This window comes from Moschus berezovskii, chromosome 14, assembly GCF_049115385.1.
Source record: "Moschus berezovskii isolate FMDL1 chromosome 14, NW_MosBer_1.0, whole genome shotgun sequence".
Classification (NCBI taxonomy): domain Eukaryota; kingdom Metazoa; phylum Chordata; class Mammalia; order Artiodactyla; family Moschidae; genus Moschus; species Moschus berezovskii.
Genome location: NC_142473.1, coordinates 52,559,162 through 52,578,057, shown reverse-complemented (window position 1 = coordinate 52,578,057; position 18,896 = coordinate 52,559,162). Strand labels below are relative to the sequence as shown.

Here is an 18,896-nt window from a genome sequence, read left to right as displayed (position 1 = left end):
TCCTGGACACAGAGCTCCCAAGTAATATAACATTAGTACCATTGAAGATGCAAGGAAACAACTAAGAGCACAGTCCTTGACTGGGTGCCTAAAAAGTACCATCTTCACTGAACTTATAACTATAAAATATATGACTTTTATATTAAATAAAACTAGTCCAAAAAGAGCTCTATCCTGCATTTGTACAAATAACAGACTATACAGCTCCCCTACTTTGTGTCCTAACAGCTCACTATTAACAATCATTTTGCATGTCTCTAGAGTAACTCCATTTCTTTCCTTTTTCTAAAGACCTTCTCCATCTCAGGAGTTTACATTCCCCTCCTAAGATTAACTACCCACTGAAGTCACTCTTATAGAATCTTATTAGGGTTCCTTCTATAACCTCCCCAAACTCTCAATCTCCAATATTCCCAGTTCTAATAGGAATGCGGGTTTTTTTTTTTTTTTTTTTTTTTGCTGAATCAACTTATAAAAGATAAAAACAAAGAGAAAATACAAGAACATTTGTTATAGACCATGACTTTTATTTCATTTGAATTATATTGAAGGTATGTCTAGAGTCAGAGCTCTCTCCCTCTGTGTTCAGGAGATGAACTGCTGGGACACTGGGCCCTCAGATAGGTACCAACAAGGTTGGCCAGGCAATTAGTGGTACTTGTGGGCCAGAGCACTAGCCACAGCGTTTGTCAGCTTCTGCCAGGCAGCCTGCATCTGCGGGGTAAATTCCTTGCTGAAGTGGGTTGCCAATACAATCAATATCATGTTGCCAAGGAGCTGAGAATAAAAAGAAGACAGTACATAATGAACAGAAGGTCTCAGGCCGCCTTTCCAGCAAATAGATACAACATCAGTTTCCATCTTCATAAGAGGTGTAGCAGCATTCATGGCCATCTTCCCACAAAAGTGCATCATTATAGACCTGACATTGGCTTCAGTGACTCAAAGTCTGAAACCCCATTGTGTTATATCCTTCTCCTATTTTCTCTGTCAACTTGCAACCCCAGAGCATTGCTATGGATTGCTTTTCTCCTTTATTTTAAAAGTAAAACTATAGTGCTGAAAGGGCACTAGATATGCATATTGTGTCTTCAGATATTACATTCATTCAGATTGTTTGGACATCCATTTGACAAGGAATCCAGCACCTTGTATACAAAAACATTTCATCATTGCTAGAGACGAGAGGAGGAGGCACAAACTGAAAAGTTGCTCTTATTTTGCCCTGTTTAGTCCTCATTCAAAACTCAAAAATCATAAATGTATTCATCAATTTTCATAGAAAATTTTAGTTATCAAAGGCAAGATATTCTTTCCAAAACATATAGTTAGTTATGTTGTGTTCTTCACAACATTTTTTCTTTTTTCAGAAATATCAGATGACCAGTGACCTCCACTAGTCATAGAGGAATTACTTGGTCTCACCTTTGACCTCTGGAACAACCTATCAAGAGCAAGACTTTCTCTGAAATACTACCTCCAAAAAATACTTCTATAGCATAAGACTTAAGTCAGTGTTCTCTATTATAACCACAGCACAGAAACCTGGATGAAAGAACAAAGCACAGACATGCCCAGACTCACCCTGAAGTTCTCGGGATCCACATGCAACTTGTCACAGTGCAGCTCACTTAGATCTGCAAAGGTGCCCTTGAGGTCATCCATGTGCTTAATGGCATTTCCAAAGGAGTTCAGCACCTTCCTGCCGTGGGCCTTGACCTTGGGGTTACCCATTATTGCAGACTCAGAGTATAGGTTACCAAAACTGTCAAAGAACCTCTGGGTCCATGGGTAGACGATCAGGAGCCTATGGGATGATCATAGTCACAGAACACATGAGAAGTCAGAGTAGGTAAGAAACCTAACCATTCCCTCTTTTCTGGAACACTTTCTGCCTTTCTACACCCTCTCCTGCCTGTGTCCAGTGCTCACCTTGCCAGGCTCTCACCGCCGACCACCTCCACATTCACTTTGGCCCACAGACCAGCCACAGCAGCCTTCTCCTCGGGAGTAAAATGCACCATGGTGTCTGGGAGCTTACTGGTGATCCTAATGGGCCAGAAGCAAGTCTGTGCCGCTTCTTCACTGCGTGGCCTTTTATTCCTCCTCTCTCCTGTCCCAAGGCCCTTCCTTCCCCCAGTAAAATGAGACTATTGGTCAAAGGTAGGGGGCCACCACCAGGGGTGGGACTTGGGCAAGGGTGGGTCAGCAAGATGGACATTTGTGTCTCTGATAGTGTTGGTGGCTCTATCAGGGGTACTCTGCTGTCGCCCCCCCACCCTCTACTGTGCAATTCCTATCTCAAGCTCCCCACCACCCTTCCTGAAGTGACCAGTAGGCTGACCATGAAGCACAGCTAGAGTTAGGAAGAGCAACATTTAGAACTCTGTTGAGCATTGTGTCAGGTGTTTACAAGACACTGTTCTCTGTTCAGCCAGGGTATATTAATAGAAGAAGCCACAGCTCTTCTTGGGTTACCAATGCTTCGAAAGCTTATATGGGGTTCATACTTTTATAGTTCTCATAACCAAGTAAAAATGATCCCAATCCAGCATCAACTTAGAAACATGATAAGTAAGAACTCATTAATTTAGAGAAGAATTGAACATCACCCCTTTGTTACTGAGTTCTATCAGTAATATGTGTACTTGTCTGAATAATTGTTTTCGCTCTGATTATATGGAAAGTGTCTCTGGCCAGTACATGTATCTATGCATTCATATTAGAGAATACATTATTGAATGTTGGGGAAGGGGTACTTCTGTGTTTAATGAAGAGAGTACTAGAATTCTCCTTGTCACTGGAGCTGGATGAACTGAGTTGTCTCATGTGCTGGGTCCACATTCCTGGCTGAGTGTGTCTTTTCTTCATATCTGATTAGTCAGAGGCAACCTTCACTGACAGTACTCTGCACTGCCACTGTGATCTAAGGTACTTTGTTCTCAAGCATCCAAATAAGCATTTACAAGATTGGAAAAGGCACATTTATAGCGGAAGAGGGAGTGATTCATTTTATCTCAGAATTTGTTGCTCCCACATTTTGACCTCTAGAAAGGTGGTTTGTTTCACCCTGAGATCTCTCTTACAAATATATGTACATATAATAAAAATAATTTTCATGTGTATTTACAGAGGGACTCTAAAATTTAGAGTTCAACCCAACATATTATATTAATAGCCAAATTTCTACTATTAGAAAATAAACCTTTTCTATTTGATATAGTGAGACACTTTTATCAATTCAGCCTGAAAAGACTTAAATGTGAAATATGGATGAAAATTTCTCTTTCTGGAAGCTGGTTTACCACGACAGAGTGGATAATCTGTGAGCACTGATTTATGTGAGCACTTTGGTACAGAGATATAAGGAAAATAGTTTGGATTGATGTCAAAAGGATTTGCTTCAAGAAAAGAGGTCAGAGACATGAAAGAAATAAGAGGAAACTATGGCCTCAGCCAGGACTCTCACTCACACTCAGCTGGGGTCTGGCCTGCAGAGGTGGCTCTGGGTACTTTCTATCTCTAGCCCTGACACCCATCTTCAGCAGAGCATGTGCCCCCTGCAAGGCCCCAGACTCAGAGGCTTCTGCAGCTCTGAATGTTAGGGAATAACTGCCCATTTTTTCAGCAAAGCAGGCAATGATTCTGGAAGTTACCTCTAACTCCTGATTTTCTCTCACACTTTTTAAACAGTCCCTCTCTCTGAGCAGTTTACAAAGTTCTGTGCACATATGTCTCCTTATAGCAACAATCAATTTAACATTCCCTCCCTGGTGGTCCAGCAACTAAGATTCCAGGCTCCCAATGCAGGGTCCCCAGGTTCCATCCCTGGTCAGGGAACTAGATCCTACATGCCATATTTAAAGATCCTATGTGCTGCAAAGAAGATCGAAGATCTTGCCTCCTGCCACTAAGACCTGGTACAGCCAAATAAATAAATACAAATAAATATTTAAAAGAAAAAAAAAAATCCTGAAAAAAAAAAAAAAAACCTTCCTAGGCAGCTCTCTTCACTTTACCCAAACAGTTCTTTAGTAAAGCACATGTGCTTTGAAGTTGACTTTGAAAAGAGGTATCCCCTGCTCTGACCTCCAACCCCTCCCATCCGAATCTCTCTTCACAAGGTCTGGCTTTTAGAAAATGTGTTTTTAGAATGAAATGACATCCTTACCTGGACATTGCCATCTTAAGACCTGGGCTAATTTTCCTGTAAAGAATCTCCACTTTGGTACTCCTCCTCCATCCAGAACCTTTGTCTTTACTGAAGTCTTTTTTACAGATCCACTTAAGACTCACTTATTCATCTGGTCCTATGGAGTTCTTGTCCCCTAATACCCTTCCCCTCCTGCCAGAACACTCCCATATCTTTAACTGGAATAACTCACAAGTATGTGATTCTCCCAAGTGTATGTCCCAACCGTATCCCTTTGGTGCTCTGTTTTTAATTTTCCTGCAGAAATCTCTACTTCATGAAATAATTGAATGGTGAGCCCCCCTCACCCCCTCAAACACAGTTCAACATAGAATCCCTAAGGTTTTAACATATTTAAAAGCACGTGAGAAAGCAGACCTGAGGGCAATTACAGAGAACTTTTAGTACAGCATTACTGCTACAGCTACTATTATTGTTGTTATTATTATTAGAACAATAAAGCTGTTCCTTGGTGACACTACTACTGCACAGGACCCTCAGTGAATCTTGTGGGCCAGTGTGTTCACCAGTCCCGTCACCATCGTCTTTCAGGCAGCCTGCACTGGGGCTTAATTCTGTGTCAAAATGGTTTGTCTAGACAATCACTAACACCATTTCCAGGAGCTGTGGAGGTGGGGAGAGATAAGAGATGTGTACAGTGAGCAGAGAGTGAGTTCCAGGCTGGCCTCTCTGCTCCCACTTAGACCCGAGTGATATCAACTTCCCACAAAGCCTGGGGCATTGCCTTGTCTCTAAGCACAGTTAGTTTGTTCCCCTTGCTAGACTAGGAACTTGCCCATGATTTCCCTCCTCCTATCTTCCTAGCAGCACACACTTCATATTTTTGGGCTTAAAAATAAGCACTCATAGCTTTTTATTGTACTCACTCCAACCCACGTGTTCTAGCTGTTTCCCTCCCTCAGAGACACTTATCCCACTTATGAATTTATAGGATTTCAGCTTGAAATGGCTGTCTAGAAACAATTCTCTACAAATGCTCAACCAATGTATGAATGTGCTGTGTGGTTAGGTGCTCAGTCCTGTCCGAATCTTTGTGACCCCATGGACTTCAGTCCCCCAGTCTCCTCTGTCCATAGGGATTCTCCAGGCAAGAATACTGGAGTGGTTGCCATGCCCTTCTCCAGAGTATTTTCCCAATCCAGGGATTGAACCCAGGTATCCTGCATTGCAGACAGATTCTTTACTGTCTGATCTACCAGGGAAGCCCTAATGTATAAATAGACTTAGCAATATATTTGTGAACTCTAGCTTCTTTTGTTATACAGAGCCTGCATATGATGCATAGACATTTATCCTTGGCAATATTTTTTCTGCCTCCTGGAGAGGAAAAGTGAAAAATAACAAGTAAAGGCAAAGTTCCTTTCATACAGTTATACTTTCCAGTAGACACTATCCTCATCTCTATATAGGCTTCTTTTAAAAGTCAATAGAGTCCAAACCAACCCCTCTAGACTTCAGAAAGCAGTTTTTAGTCCCTAATGTATTACATCTTGGTCTTAGTTCAGTTCTCTGGAGCTTCTTTCCTTTCAACCTCAATATTTCCAAATGTTTCACCTCCTACATCCATCCTTGTTTCCTTATAACCTCTCTGTTTCTGGACTCATCTCTTCTCTTTCCTCTAGACCTGTCTTGCCGATTCCTCAAATTCAGGCTTTGAATTTATTTTGCATTTCCTCACAAAATGATCTTTTATTTGCACCAAAGCTCAATCAGTTTCAGTAATGATAACTATTCTTATAGCTAAATTTTTTAAAAAAGCATTATTATTTGGAACACAAATCACATACATTTATGAATACATATACACATATAATGCAGATAGATAGAGCTTATAGATAACATAAATACTGCCTCTAAAAGATAGAAGTTATAGATAAAGTTAATTATTTTTGGAGAAAGAGAAAAAGAAAGCTTATGTTCCAAGTTGTGAACTAAAGATGTGAGATATATTAATGTATTTAATTCTCACAAAATAGACTTTGATAAGCATGATCACTGAATGAGAACTTAAAGTATTAAGTGATGCATCTCAAATCGTAGAGCTAGCAGGATGCTCAAATTCAAAACAAAGCAGCAGGTTCTTAGGTTTAGAGCTGGTTCCCCATTAGTACAAATGACAACACTGGGGAAAGGCCAGGCAACGGTCCTTGATTGTACACATTTCATCTCAGGACAGCTGATCAAAACCATGTTTCTTACATTAAGTAAAATTAACTATAATGCTTTTTTCAAACTTTCATTCCCATGGGTTCTCGAATGTTCATTCAATAACTATTTGTTGAATGACTCTGTATTATGATTGTTCTATGTACTGGAGATTTAAGATAAAGAAGAAAGCTTTCCTCTTTATCTAATTTTGGAGTGGAAGATACAGAAAATGAATAAGGAAACCCATCAACAAATAATTTCAGCTATTATCATTTGCTATGAAAGAAATTAATATCTGGACATAATGAGAGAGGGACACAATTCCATCCGAAATAAGTTTCTCTAAGAAGATCATTGTTGAGGCAGCCCAGAATGAAAAGAAGGAATCTGTAGTGGAGAGTGTTGGGATAGAGGTCCTGAAAGTTAAGACAGTGGATCCACATCTCTAAGGAAGGTAAAACAAACGTCTGGTATGCTAGAGATATGAGTGATGGGTTGGTGTGGTTGATACATAAATGGTAAAGTGAGACTGGCAGAAAATATTGTTTTGGAGAAAGCAAAAGCCTAATAACTTAGAACTTCTCTTCAGGGATAGGGAATAAGAAATATTTTAAACCTGGTTATGACACTCTCTAAATAAACCCTCTGACTCTTAGATTAATATTCCCAGATAATTGTTTTATCACATTATTTTTCTCAGCTGGTTTTTATGGTAATAATTAGACATCTTTTCATCTACTAAAGATTTGAGCCCTTTAGACCTGAATATACACATATGTGAATGTGTGTAAATTATTATTTTGCTTTCAGGTAAATTGTCCTGAACTGGCAAAATTTAGATCTAAACCTATATCATTAAGGGAGGAAGAATGTAGCTTCTGCTTGCTCCTTCATCATCACCATCCCTGACCCTTTGATATTCAGGGTCAGAGTAATAGTTGAGAGGCAAGAAGGATGAAAAAGAGATTGATAGATTAAAAACAGTGCTTTGCTCTCATTTGTTTACCGACTGAGTGAAAAGCTCTTGGTGCCACACAGAGCCTCTCTTTACTCTGTTAGGGGCATAATAAAAGGCAATGGTGGACTTCCTTTGTGGTCCCATGTATAGGAATCCTCCTTACGATGCAGGGGACATGGGTTCAATCTCTAGTTGGGAAACTAGGATCTCACATGCTGCAGGGCAACTAAACCCACGAGATGTAATTACTGAGCTCAAATGATGCAACAAAGATCTCCCATTCATTACTAAGATCCAATGCATTCAAATCAATAAATAGGCAATGGAGCACAGAGAGACCAGTGTGTTGACAGTCTACAGCAATGTAATCACTGGTCTTTTATGCCCATTGTGAAAACAAAAGGCCTAATTAGAAGATAATTCACAGGACATATTGCAATTAATGTGTGGGAGCAATGAAATGAATGCCCCATAGAGTTAAATTTGCCAATCCTCAAGAGGACAGTTTGACTCAAAGCCTGGAGCTCATGATTCTCTGAGAAATCTGGCAGTGACACCCTAAAGAATAATTATGTTAGAGCTCCTCTTACATGAAGGCCCCAGGTCATTGAAGGCCTCTTCTTGTTAAAGCCAGGATGTGAGTTTCTCATCTGCTGCAACCTCCTTCCTTCTCATCCACCACAACCAACCAGAAAATATGTCCTCTTCACTCTCCCCTTCTTCATCCTTCACTTTTTGCAGACCTCCTTGATCTTCTTTCAGGGCTTCCCGGAGGTTTAGTGGTAAAGAATCTGCCTGCCAGGCAGGAGATGCAAGTTCTATCACTGGGTCAGGAAGATCCCCTGGAGAGGAAATGGCAACCAGCTCCAGGATTCTTGCCAGGAATAGCCCATGGATAGAAGAGCCTGGTGGGCTATAGTCCATATAGTCACAAAAAGTCAGACACAAATAAACACACTGCTATTCTTGGATTGAATCCATTATGTCTATTCTCCTCAATTAGCATCCATGTCTAGTCTCTGCAATTTTCAATTCATTTTGGGTGAAATAAGCAGATTACTTGCCCCCTCCAAATCCTACTCCTTGAGTCATTTAAAGTTCTAAGAATACTTATTGCTTACTCTTACTACTGTCAAAGTAATAACTTTTATTTTTATGGTCAAAGATTTATATTATCTAGTCTTTCCTAATCCTCTACCTATGTCTTACTCTCTCTTCCACTTTCAGAGAGCCACTTTCATGAACGCTACCAAGTTCTGGCTGGCTAATTTTAGACTATGAGACTTAGTTAGTATCTTCTCTCCTACATGAAGTCTTGGTCATCTCCCTGTTCATCCGAATTTATATGCTATCCTAACTCTAATTTTACTTTAGTACACATTACAGTCAATCAGAATATGATCCAGAATGATTTCAAGTGTCTTAGCCTTGGCTTTGTAAGGAGACAGTGGAATCCTTTAGAAAAGGATGAGCTATTGTTGGTTCATGGAGATTTTTTGAAAATTCTCAGTCATCCTTCAACTGATCTTCTTATCTCCAATTCAGTCTCATAAGATATATGATAACTTGGTTGACTCAAAATGTACATTAGAACAAACTGAAAAAGTAACCCAAGTCTAGATGATGAATCCCTACAAAGCTTTTATTTTTTTCTGCAAACTCTCTGCCATGTACCATAAATCTATCTTGATTTCTGTCAGACACCACTTCCTACATCTGCCTTCCTGTTACAGTAAGTTTTTGCCACACTGCCCTGTGACAGTCAGTCCCCAACCACTAAAATAAACATTTCCAACCCCAGGAAACTTCTTTCTCCACCTTAATTTTCTCTCAATAATCCAAAATCCTACCAAAATGTCTGTCTTCCACTGATGAATTTCCCAAAGCTTCTCAAAGGACTGTTACTTCTTCCTATGTCTCTCCCCATCCTTCAGCTAATGAACCGTTTTCCTTTAGCACAAGATGAAATGATGGAGAAGATGCAATGTTAATTTTTGATCACTGAACTGAATGTACTTTATTAAACAGAAGCTGGGCTCTCAAGGCCAGACCCCAGTCCCCATCGGCAGAAGGAAGGCACTGGGGACACAAAATGGTGAATTGAAAAGAGGATTCAGTGGTATTTGTGGGCCAGAGCAGTGGCAACACCAGACACCAGCTTCTGCCAGGCAGCCTGAACGTCAGGGGTGAATTCTCTGCCAAAGTGAGTAGCCAGAATAATCACAATCACATTGCCCAGGAGCTGTTGGGTGAGAGACAGAATGACAATTAGGTATGCCAAGTAGAAGTTTGCTAAAAGAGTTGCAGATAATAATGGCATTGTACCTACACCCAGTCCCAAATCCACCTCTTAAACTTTTCCCTGGGTTATACATATACAATAAACTCAGATGAGCTTGTCCTTCAATTTAATTTAAATTCTATGAGCCCTCCATTCAACATTTGCTACCTATATTCCCTGCCCCTCTCCTATTTCACTATTTTTATTTGCCTCTCTCACTCCCTCTAATTTTTATATTCATAGGATTTCAGGGCTGCATGGGTCGTTGGAATGAGCTTAGTAAAGCCTCAACCAATGCAGCAATAAGCCTCCACTTAGTCACAATACTGATGGGTAATTTAATAGAGAATTGATCTATTTTTCTTTGAGATGATCTGGCTAAAAATTATTCTCCCAAATATCTTCCTAAACTTCAGTCATCAGGAATCACATAGGCTATTTCTCCTTCCTTGAGTTTGGACTTCATCTATCAAAAGCCAGATTTCATTTCTCCTTGAACGAATATTCTATTCTTTGATATTCTCTGGGGTAAATGCATCCAGTTTTGACACAAGTTCCAGAAAATTTTTAAGAAAACTTAAATCTGCTCATCGTGGAACTAGTGATAAAGAACCTGCCTGCCAATACAGGATATATAAGAGATACAGATTTGATCCCTGGGTAGGGAAGATCCCCTTGAAAAAGAAATGGCAACACCTTCCTGTAATCTTGCCTGGAGAATCCCATGGACAGAGGAGCCTGGTGGGTTATAGCCATGGGGTCACAAAGAGTCTGACACGACTGAATCAGCTTAGCATTCATGCACTGTAAGGCTGTTCCTGGCTCTTTATGGTCACTAGTTCTGAATCAAGGTGGTCTCGGTATACCACTGGAAGTCTGTCCTCCTAACACCTAGTTATATCTATGGTTTTGAGGTCTTTGCTAGTCTTTCCAATAAAAGACTCAACATCCATTGTTATCCCAAAGTGCAAAGCAAAAGGGGACACATGAACGCTTCCTGAACTCACCCTGAAGTTCTCAGGATCCACATGCAACTTGTCACAGTGCAGCTCACTCAGCTTAGCGAAGGCACCTTTGAGGTTGTCCAAGTTCTTAATAGCTTCTCCAAAGGAGGTCAACACCTTCTTGCCATGAGCCTTGACCTTGGGGTTTCCCATTATGGCAGAGGTAGAGGAGAGGTTGCCAAAGCTGTCAAAGAATCTCTGGGTCCAGGGGTAGACGACCAAGAGCCTATGAGATGGAAACACAGCAGATGGAAAATCAACGACTCGAAATTTTTTGAAGAATTTGCTGGTCAATTTGCCAGGCTCATATTCACCATCCTCCCCCATGAAGTCCACTTCCTACCTGCCCAGAGCCTCGCCTCCAGCCTCTTCCACATTCACTTTGCCCCACAGGCCAGTAATAGCAGCCTTCTCCTCGGCAGTAAAATGCACCATGATGTCAAGTCGTGGAGCTTACAGGTGATCACAGAAGCATCAGAAGCAAGACTGTGCTGCTGCTGGATGCTGTGGCCTTTTATTCTTTACTGCTGAACTTCTGCCCCCTTGCTCCCCCTTGTCCTTTGAAGTCATTGGTCAAGGTTAGGCTGTGTCCCTCAAGGGTGGAGTCAGGTCAACTGATGGTCAGCAAGGAAGATGTATATTGAGTGTATGATAACGTGTTGGTTCCTGAGACATCCTTCCTTTGTTAGGTCCTCCTCCATCCTCAACATTATTTTCCACTCATTCCCCATTTTCGCCCTCTGCTTTTCCTATGTCATCCTCCACAATGACATCCATCTCTCCCATTCTCCTTCTCTCAGAATGATCCATAGAGTGTAGCTAAGCACCAGACAAGGAAGGAGTTCTATTCAAACCGTTTTAGTATTGGTTAAGGATGGTGAGATGGTGACAAAGACAAAAACATGCTGAAGATAAAAAAAAAAAATGTTGTAGACAAGAAACTCAATCAGTTCTAGCTCTCTTGAGGAGTGAATTATAGCCAAGCTCTGGATTTTAGTTTTCCAAAGGAGAAGAAAACCAAACAAAACAGACATTTATGGTTACTTCATGAAGCTGAATGGAAATGCAAGGGATCTACAATAGAACTAAGAGCTGAATCCCAAATTTAAATGTCCAAAGGTTATTTCATAGAAAGAACAGGTAGAATAAGCTTACATCCTATGCTTCATGGGAACTCTGTCCATTTCTCTGTGACCACAAAGGAAACTGTCTACTCTGGAGATATTGCCCTGAGTGTTCTTCTTGATTTTCTCTGCTTATTTATACCAGTGAGGCAGCTAAGAAGTCTGAAATTATTTAAAACCTTGACTTGTGATCACACTGAGGAATACATGAATTGATATGAGAAGCTAGGATTTGGAGTATGTTTAATGTTTGTTGAAGCCATCAATGATGGAGACTTCAAATTTATCTAGTTCCCTCATTTTGTTTTTAATTTTGATTTCCCTGTTGTCTGTAGGCTCCCCTAAGAACACATCATCATGAAATAGAGTATGCCACTTTTTCAGCTTCAATCCGTCATTATTATACGGGAGTTGATATTACGGTAAGGAATGGTGGAGGCAAAGCAGCATATAATTGTCTAATTAAAAAATCAACCTTTAGTGGATCAGTTTTCCTGGGCTGTGACCTTCACAAATATTTCTTAGCTTCCCCCACCCCTTAAGAAAAATAAGAAAGTCTCCCTGGGCTAGTGTATAACCTAGGATGACACAATTCGAGGTCAAGAGAGCAGATATTTTATCACTAATGTAGAAGACCAATGAAAGGACAAAAACATCTGCCTACACTGTGAAGAATAGCCCTTGTGTGAATAAGAGCTTTTTTTTTTTTTTTCTTGTATTTGGTTTGCAGGTGTTCAACAAGTTCTATATTTCTATATTTAGTTTCAATAGTTGTATATTTAGTTTCAGGTGTTCAGCAAATCGATTCAGTTATACAATAAGCCCCCTATATATGAACCTTCAAGTTGCAAACTTTTAAAGATGTGACCATGTATTCCATCAACTTCAGGGGTGAGTGAAATTGCAGCTTGCTCTCCGTCTCCTACTGCTGATGGTCCTTCAGCTCTGCCACCTCCCACCTCCTCTCCCTCCTCCAGTCGGTAACTCTTCTTGCCTGTTCACTCGTCAGCCCCTGTATGCCAGCTGTCGTGCTGTACTACTGTGGTTTTCTAGATAGTTATGCTTCAGGATTTAAAATGTTTTCTTTATTTTTTGTATTTGCTTTTTATGTGTTACTTGTGTAAAAAGTATTGCAAACACATTACAGTACAGTACTATATGGCTGCTTATGTTAGTTGATTTTGTTAGTTGACTGAGTGCATGCTCAGTCATGTCCAACTCTGCGACCCTAAGAACTGCAACCTGCTAGGTTCATCTGTCCCTGAGATTTTTCCAGGCAAGAATACTGGATTGGGTTGCCATTTCCTTTTCCAGGGGATCTTTCTAACCCACGGATTGAGCCCATGCCTCTTGCATCTCCTGCATTGCAGGTGGATTCTTTACTGTTTGAGCCATCAGGGAAGCCTCATTAGTTGTGTACCTAGCTAACTTTGTTGGATATAGGAACAAGTTTGACTTATAACATGCTCTCAGAATTGAATTCATTCATATGTAAAGAACTTAACATTTATATGTAATATATATTTTCAGATTGTTTTCCCTTGTAATCTATTACAAAATATTGAGTATAGTTCCCTGTGCTATACGGTAAGTTTATCTATTCAATATATAGCAGTGTGTTTATTCTAATCCCAACCTTCTAATTTATCCCTCCCTCACCTTTCCCCTTTAATAACCATAAGTTTATTATATTTGTGGGTCTGTTACTGTTTTGCATATAAGTTCATTTGTATCATCTTTTGGGGGTTTCCCTGGTGGCTCAGTAATAAAGAATCCACCTGCCAGTGCAGGAGAAATGGGTGAGTTGGAAAGATCCCCTAGACAAGTAGATGGCTACCCACTCCAGTGTTCTTGCCTGGGAAAGCCCATGGACAGAGGAGCCTGACAGGCTACAGTCCATAGTGTTGCAAGAGTCGGACAACTTAGTTACTAAACAACAGCACATACATATACACACACATAAACACACACATATGCACCTGTCTTCTTTATCCATTAACCTGCTGATGGACATTTAGATTGCTTACATGTCTTGTCTATCGTAAATAATGCTACTTCAAACATAGGGGTGCCTGTATCTTTTGGAATTATGTTTGATATATTAATCAGTAGACTTAGTGCTCTTGGTTTCCAAGGCAAATTTCTATAGATAGTATGAGAAAAGTGACTCTTTCCTTAAACTGGATATGAGGATCAGATATTGTCAAAAGCCCAGGGAGTAAGAACCAGGTCCCATAAACCAAGAGCTGGGGAAACAAATCTCACCTGAAGTAGACAGTATTCTCATTCTCCTTCCAGAGTGTGGACACAAGTCTTCTCTTAATTTCAGAATGTAGAGTCGGGCCTTCTCCTTCTTCCTCATACCCACTTCAGGTATATCCTTTTCTAGAAACAGCCTTGGGGAACAGACCTGGCTTCCCTCCAGGGATCTGGCCCATCTCTTGCCTTCTTATTACTAAACGTTGTTGAAAAAAGTTCTAGGAAATGTTATAGGGTTGAAAGACAGCATGTCTGTAGCTTAGTACAAGGTTTATGAATTCTGATTCTGAAGTCAGGTAGCCTGAATAGAGTTTCACTTTTACTTAAGTGCTTGTTCATTCAAACTCAATTACATCAGCTGCCCATTTTGAAATATTTTACTTATTTCTCCTATGAAATACCATGATAATTATCTCTTTCTCCCGTGTGAAAAACCCAAAGTTTAGAGAGATAAGTGATATAAGATTAAATGGTCAGAAAAAATCTAAGATTATTCATTTATTGCCTATAAATTAAAATTAATAAAATAAAGTGCTATTTCTAAAGGTATTTAAATAAAAAAGACTTTTTAAAAGAAATATCAAAATTTGATAAAGACTAGCTCTTACCTCTTAGGGATTTTGTAGCACTTGTAATTTGGTGAACTCTCTGCAGGATGCTAAGAAATATAAAAGGCTGCTTTTTATCAAGGAAAAGTAAAATATTTTATTAAAACTTTCTAGTTAACTATGACAAATATACTAATCCTATAAGTCAAATAATGTATTATCTTTAGGTGCTATTAGTATCATATAAATTATAAATTTTAATAGATAAAAATAGATATTTGATTCCATTATATTTTTCATAGTATTAGCCGAGAAAAAGAATACTGCAGAAGATACTCTTCATCACAAATGTGTTTTTTTTTTTCAATTTTAAAATTTGAAAATTATGAACATGGTTTTTAAACCACTGAAGATACAAATAAGCTGCTTAATATTCTTGATTAGAGAGGCTATAAATTAGGCTGCTTTCATTATAATATGAATTTATCTTTTATGGTAGAAATACATAGGATCAAAGTTCCGATTAAGTGATGTATTAGCCTAGAACAAATCGGGTTCCAATAGTAGCTGGAAATTCTAGTGGCTGCCAGACAGCAAGCCAATGTATATCTTTTGTTACGTTAATAATTGCGATGAAGGAGAGAATGGGCACAACTACTAGCCAGGCAACACTCCTGCTTTGTAAACACAGGGCCTCTGCATCAGCTCCCACAAAGATTGAGGCTGACTCTAAATCCCAGCTGGGCTCATTCCTAGAGGGATTCCTTTATGTTGGTGACTGACAGCATAGGCATCGATGGTTTGATGGACCTCTGGGACCACTGTGACTAAGGCATAGCCAGGGATGCCTGTGTATGTTACTTAAGCAAGAGGAAACTTCACTAGGAAGAGGGAATGGAAATCCAGAATCAGCAAGTTATTGCACACTTGTCTATGCAATGAACTTTGAAGGTAAAGAGCTGGAATCTGGCTTTATTATGAGTGATGCAGGAAACTATCAAGGAACTTTGGTCAAAAAGATTACCATACACAATTTGCATTTTTACTAGTGTGCTTTGGCTGCCATATTGGGAAGCCACTGTCAGGAACATGCTAATTTCTGAATGTGAGTATCCATGGGAGGATGTGAAAGCTGGACAAGGAGAGTATTTATGTTGAGTTTTTTCAATTCCTTTGTTCATCACACTAACTGCCTCTAAATTCTTACTTTAAAATGTGGATAGTGGTACTTCCCTGGTGGTCCTGTGGTTAAGAAAACACCTGCCAATGTAGGGGATACAGGTTTTATCCCTGATAAGTCCAGAAGGATTCATGCCACTGAGCAATTAAGCCTGTGGGCCACAATGCTGAGCCTATGCACTGCATTGCTGAAGCCTATATACCCTAGAGCCTGTGCTCCACAGCAAGAGAAATCACAATGAGAAGCCTAAGCATCACAATTGGAAAGGAGCCCTTGCTTGCCGCTCGGAGAGAAAGACTACATTCAGCAATGAAGGACTAGGGCAGCCAAAATTAAATAAATACAATGAAGATGGTGGATGGGTAGGCAGGAAAATCAGAAAATATCTCTGGAGCATGTTCACACATCCAAATTTTAGCCAAAGTGGCACGGAGAGTGACAGCAACTCTTGGGTCTTGATCAGAGGCCTAGAATGTAAGACATTTTCCCATGACAGCAGTAGCGCCAAGATGGGCCTGAGATGGTTCCTTAAGCCGAGCGTTCCCTAGTGTCATCCCGTCAGATCTGCCCAGTATGTCACAGGCCCTTTGTCAGTAGATGTCAGGGGTGCCCCAAAATGGTGAACAATGCTTTTCTTTTCCTGTTTCATGCCCCTCTCTTTCATCCTCATAGCTCAGTTCATAACCACAGAACTCTGCAAAGTGGATGTGAAGTATTTGGAATCTTAAAAACGTGAGACCTAGGACTCCCCTGGTGGTACAGTGGATAAGAATTCATCTTCCAATGCAGGGGTCACAGGTTTGATCCCTGGCTGGGAAGATTGCACATGCTGGAAAGTAACTAAGCCTGTGCTCCGCAGCTACTGATCCTGCACCACAACTACTGAAGCCCACACACACACTGCTACTACTGAGCCTGCACGCTGCTGCTACTGAAACCCGGGTACCTAGAGTATGTGCTCCCCCAACAAGAGAGGACACTGCAATGAGAAGCCCACACACTGCAATGAAGAGTAGCCCCACTCACTGCAACTAGAGAAAAACCCCAGGCAGCAAAGAAGATCCTAGCACAACTACAAGAAAAATTTAAGAAAATTTTAAAAGGTGAGAAAAATTATTTAGTCATCCAGCCCTGCCACATCTTTATATACTGGAGGCAATGGTTTATAAGGGCTCTGTCCTGGGTTATACAGTACATGAGAAAGAATCAGGACATCACTAGAAAAGGTTTCATGCTTTAAAGTACTCTGATCACATTTGATTTATTTTGTAAATCAAAAGTCCATATACATGTACTTATAAGTTTTTCTTTCTATTTTTGTTTTCTCTTTTTTTTCTTCTGGTTGTGGGAGACTACCTACAAGATGAATATTTGATGAACAATGACTGATCATTCAATGGCCATCTATGGGACAACCGGAAATACATTTTAAATACACAGGGAACATATTCCAGGATATGTCACATTCTGCCTCAGTATCCCTCTTTCCTCCTGATGCTGGCTCGGGTGGAGTTACAGTCAGGCAGTGTACTTCTCCTTTTTTGTCATCTGTCCTATAAGCCTCCTGCTGGGAACACAGATAGCAGTCAACACCCAGGGCTGAGAACATCTGGCCACACACCCTAAGCCTCAGCATGACTCAGCATGACTCAGCATGGCTGTGTTGGGGGCAGGGGCAGACCCTTGTCCCTAAGGCTGAGCTGACCAAGTAGATAGGGAGCAGGGCATTAACTCAGATCTGGGGGTGGCCCTGATCATGAATGCCTATGGGAAGGCAGCAGTGGAGGTTTAGACAAAAATGAATTATGAATTAAAGGGATATTGGAGTTTATTTAATTGGAGGTGAGATGGCTGAAGGGGATAGAGGGGCCAGGGCTTGTAAGAAGGAGAGTCTTCCAGTAAATGTTTTCAGAGCAGCTGCTATGTGGCAGAAACTAATGTCAGTGCTTGCATCATAAATAAGACATGTATCTTGCTGTCCTGGTGTCCGAGTCAGAAACAGTAGTTAATTATAATATATACAATATTTTACATACCTAATAGAGATATATGTGGGAGGGGAAAATTATGACACTCTAATTTTCTTCTCTGCAAGCAGAATAATAGTTAATTAACTTGGCTGTTGTAATCATTTTGCTATGTATAAGTATGGGCTTCCCTGGTGGCTCAGTGGTAAAAGAATCTGCCCCCAATGCTGGAGGAATGGGTTAGATCCCATGGTTGGAAAGATCTGCTGGAGTAAGAAATGACAACCCACTCCAGTATTCTTGCCTGGGAAATCCCATGGACAGCAGAGCTGGGTGTATTATAGTCCATGGTGTCTCAAGAGTCAACTAAACGATCACCACCACCATCACATATATATATATATATATATATGATATATATCAAATCATCATGTTGTATACTTAACACATGTATTATTTTTATTTTTAAAAGAAAAGTTCAAAAAATAATAAATGACTTAAAATATCTACATCTCCAATCATCCTTTGATGTATGGTGTGACTGTAACAGCTATACATAAATACTTGTTATAATAACAGTGGATAACACTTATCATGTATTGTGTCCCTATCTCTTTACACAATAAATTAATTCTCATGATTTATCTTATAAGTCATATTATCATCCTATATTTTAGACACATGGAGACATTAAGAACCTTGCCCAAGGTTGTATAAGGAGTAGGTACCATTGGGATCACTGGACTGCTCCCAATTCCTCAAGGTAACATTTGACTAAAGCATCATCATCCTTATTTGATCAGGAATGTGCTTGTATTCACTGAAGATCCTGACAACCTATATACCTTTACCTGATTTTCCTGATCTCAATAGGCTTATGAAACCTCTGATGTAGGAAAAAAGAGGAAGGGAGAGTTTATTGTGGTGAGTGATGAAGTCTCTTTCTGTGACCAAGGGGTTCCTCTCTAAGGCTCAATTATTCTACCTCACAGTATTGTGGCTTCCTTGGTGGCTCAGCGGTAATGCCTGCCAATGCAAGAAATGTGTTTAATCCCTGGGTCAGGAAGATCTCCTGGAGAAGGAAATGACAACCCACTCCAGTATTCTTGCTTGGATAATTCCATGGACAGAGGAGCCTGGCAGGATACAGTCCATGGGGTTGCAAAAAGTGGGACACAATTTAGTGACTAAACAATACTGAATGGTAGCTAGTG

At 40.2% G+C, this 18,896-nt stretch overlaps 2 protein-coding genes across 2 annotated transcripts; both read right to left on the bottom strand.

The window, feature by feature from the left end:
* Positions 1-629: 629 nt before the first annotated feature.
* Positions 630-3,620, bottom strand: LOC129553920 (hemoglobin subunit epsilon-4). Its single transcript, XM_055422603.2, has 4 exons — positions 3,474-3,620; positions 1,933-2,150; positions 1,585-1,807; positions 630-777 (listed from the first exon to the last, which is right to left on the bottom strand). Exons 1-4 carry the CDS (start codon positions 3,618-3,620, stop codon positions 649-651), a joined length of 717 nt encoding a protein of 238 aa, XP_055278578.2. The 3' UTR covers positions 630-648.
* Positions 3,621-9,432: 5,812 nt separating this feature from the next.
* Positions 9,433-11,141, bottom strand: HBE1 (hemoglobin subunit epsilon 1). Its single transcript, XM_055422602.2, has 3 exons — positions 10,948-11,141; positions 10,608-10,830; positions 9,433-9,561 (listed from the first exon to the last, which is right to left on the bottom strand). Exons 1-3 carry the CDS (start codon positions 11,037-11,039, stop codon positions 9,433-9,435), a joined length of 444 nt encoding a protein of 147 aa, XP_055278577.1. The 5' UTR covers positions 11,040-11,141.
* Positions 11,142-18,896: the final 7,755 nt, after the last annotated feature.

Excerpts from the sequence above, each read along its gene's own strand:
- LOC129553920 (XM_055422603.2), bottom strand. The coding sequence starts at position 3,620 with ATGGGCAGTTATTCCCTAACATTCAGAGCTGCAGAAGCCTCTGAGTCT. Across the intron at positions 2,151-3,473 it reads AGGCCAGACCCCAGCTGAGT|TCTCATTTTACTGGGGGAAG; the intron begins GTGAGTGAGAGT and ends TTTGACCAATAG. Across the intron at positions 778-1,584 it reads TGGATCCCGAGAACTTCAGG|CTCCTTGGCAACATGATATT; the intron begins GTGAGTCTGGGC and ends TTTTATTCTCAG.
- HBE1 (XM_055422602.2), bottom strand. The coding sequence starts at position 11,039 with ATGGTGCATTTTACTGCCGAGGAGAAGGCTGCTATTACTGGCCTGTGG. Across the intron at positions 10,831-10,947 it reads GGAGGCGAGGCTCTGGGCAG|GCTCTTGGTCGTCTACCCCT; the intron begins GTAGGAAGTGGA and ends TCCATCTCATAG. Across the intron at positions 9,562-10,607 it reads TGGATCCTGAGAACTTCAGG|CTCCTGGGCAATGTGATTGT; the intron begins GTGAGTTCAGGA and ends CTCACCCAACAG.